This window comes from Bison bison, unplaced genomic scaffold (genome assembly GCF_000754665.1).
Source record: "Bison bison bison isolate TAMUID 2011002044 unplaced genomic scaffold, Bison_UMD1.0 scf7180017864248, whole genome shotgun sequence".
NCBI classification, from domain to species: domain Eukaryota; kingdom Metazoa; phylum Chordata; class Mammalia; order Artiodactyla; family Bovidae; genus Bison; species Bison bison.
The window spans coordinates 2,325,436-2,327,992 of NW_011494820.1; the positions used below are offsets into that span (position 1 = coordinate 2,325,436).

At 52.0% G+C, this 2,557-nt stretch overlaps 1 protein-coding gene and 1 pseudogene across 2 annotated transcripts in view; one reads left to right on the forward strand and one right to left on the reverse strand.

The window, feature by feature from the left end:
- On the reverse strand, positions 1-1,000 carry LOC104993876 (annotated as a pseudogene). The gene has a single exon (XR_825887.1). The product of XR_825887.1 is annotated as a histone H3.3-like (transcript).
- Positions 1,001-2,250: 1,250 nt separating this feature from the next.
- The window catches only part of LSM4 (LSM4 homolog, U6 small nuclear RNA associated (S. cerevisiae)), a 12,795-nt gene continuing 12,488 nt past the window's right edge, over positions 2,251-2,557 (forward strand). The window contains exon 1 of the mRNA XM_010847286.1: positions 2,251-2,357. Within this exon, the coding sequence (XP_010845588.1) occupies positions 2,355-2,357 (3 nt within the window). The 5' untranslated portion in view covers positions 2,251-2,354. The remainder of the gene's footprint in view (positions 2,358-2,557) is intronic.

Sequence of the window (2,557 nt, forward strand, 5' to 3'; positions counted from 1 at the left end):
TAAGGAAACTGTAAGTTACACTGTGGTTAAGACTTGTATCTTCACCCTTGAAAAAGCCCACATTCTATCACAGTGATGTATGGTCAGACTTAACAGCCCCAATTGTTAAACACTTGGATCAAGTCATAACCAGTTTTATTGCAAAAGGACCCTGTACACATTTATCAATTCTAGTACCTTAATAGCTACCCAACAAGTCATTAACATACAGAAACATGCATCATGAGAAGCAAGAAATATCACCCATCCCTTCTGCATATTAGCAACTTGTCACTCCTGAGCAACAGCGCTCACATCACTGAGGTCTGTGAACAGTCACTTTTCGCATTCATCCTGAGTGAAAGATGGAATGACTTAAGTGCAAATGCAACATATTATAAACAATTTCTTACAAAAAGAAGTCACAAATTAAACCGAAGTATTTTACAGAATTTACTACAAAACAGCATAAAAACTGCCTTCACTTAAGCTCTCTCTCCCCGTATCCGGCGAGCCAACTGGATGTCTTTGGGCATGATGGTGACTCTCTTAGCGTGGATGGCACACAGATTAGCATCTTCAAACAAACCTACCAGGTACGCTTCGCTAGCCTCCTGCAGCGCGCCGATGGCGGCACTCTGGAACCTCAAGTCGGTTTTGAAATCCTGGGCGATCTCCCTCACCAACCTCTGGAAAGGCAGTTTCCGGATCAGAAGCTCGGTGGATTTCTGGTAACGACGGATTTCTCGAAGCGCAACAGTCCCGGGCCTGTAGCGATGAGGTTTTTTTCACCCCGCCAGTAGAGGGGGCGCTTTTCCTGGCCGCTTTGGTGGCCAGCTCCTTGCGGGGCGCTTTCCCACCCGTTGACTTAACGAGCAGTCTGCTTGGTTCGGGCCATTTTCTTTTACCTAACGCCGAAGTTTTAGGCCGCTTCTCCGACCACCGCGCCGCCGCTGCTGCCCAAAGAGCCGCAGTAGCTGAAACACGGGGAAAGCTCCCTCCAACGAACGACCAAACCGCTCTGCCTATTACGCCCATTTTAAAGGGAGGTGAACTAAGGCTCCGAGGGACAAAGCCAGGATTCCAACCTACCAAAAAGATGGTGACCGTAGTCATGAAATCAAAAGGCACTTGCTCCTTGGAAGAAAAGCTATGACGAACCCAGAGAGCGTATTAAAAAACAGAGACTTCACTTTGCTGACATAAGTTTTCCAGTACTTATGTGCAGATATGAGGATTAAACCATAAAGAAGGCTGAGCGCCAGAAGAATTGATGCTTTTGAACTGTGGTGCTGGAGAAGACTATTTAGAGCCCCTTGGACAGCAAAGCGGAGAAGGCAATGGCACCCCACTCCAGTACTCTTGCCTGGAAAATCCCATGGATGGAGGAACCTGGAAGGCTGCAGTCCATGGGGTCTCTGAGGGTCGGACACGACTGAGGGACTTCACTTTCACTTTCATGCATTGGAGAAGGAAATGGAAACCCACTCCAGTGTTCTTGCCTGGAGAATTCCAGGGATGGGGGAGCCTGGTGGGCTGCCGTCTATGGGGTCGCACAGAGTCGGACACGACTGAAGTTGATTTAGCAGCAGAACAGCAAAGAGATCAAAGCAGTCGATCCTCAACCCTGAGTATTCGTTTGAAGGACTGATACTGAAGCTTCAGCTTCAATACTTTGGCCACCTGATGCGAGGCCGACTCACTGGAAAAGACCCTGATGCTGGGAAAGACTGAAGTCAGGAAAAGGGGACGACAGAGGATGAGATCGTTGAATGGCATCACCGACTCGATGGACATGAGTTTGACCAAACTCCAGGAGACAGTGAAGGGCAGGGACGCCTGGTGTGCTGCAGTCCATGTGGGTCGCAAAGCGTCCGACTCACTGAGCGACTGAACAACAGTAATGAGAATCAGAAAAGGGGCGGGAAGGCAGACATTAAGCACATTCCAATAATAACCGATAATAACCGAAGAGCCTCCATTTCTCAAGGAAATTGGAAGTAATAACCGACTTTGCCCACAGCGTGGAGCCGATGAGATCCTCGAGCGTTTGACCTGCGCAAGCGCCTTTACCCACAAGGCCTCCTGCTCGGGCACATTTTGTTCCGCCCCCTTTTGCAGCACTCACGGCGGCACTTTACGACTCTGGTACTTATTTCACTGGTGAGAACACGGCCCGGCCCGCCCCTCGGGCTTAGTAGGCCCCGCCTTACTCTGAGTGGATTGGTTAGCCTTCCCACGAGCCCCGCTCTGACTGGCTCGCGTCGCTGCCACTCTATTTCAGCCTAGTGGCGCGCAGCGGCGGCTACCGGCGGGAACGTGAGCGGCGGCGGCGGTGGCGGAAGTGGCCGGGGAGGCCGGTCCCTACCGACACCATGGTGAGGCGACGGGGGATCCGGCCGCCAAAGGCCTTCGGGGCGGGTGCTGGGGCAGGGGCGATGCAGAGCGAGTGTGTCATCCGGGCCTCGAGTCCTGCCACCCGGTCGGAGCAGGGGAAACAGACCGGAGAATGCAGGGGTTTCTCTCAAGACACCTGGCACGTCGGTCTCAGGGGAACAGAGGATTGGACGAACGTGTA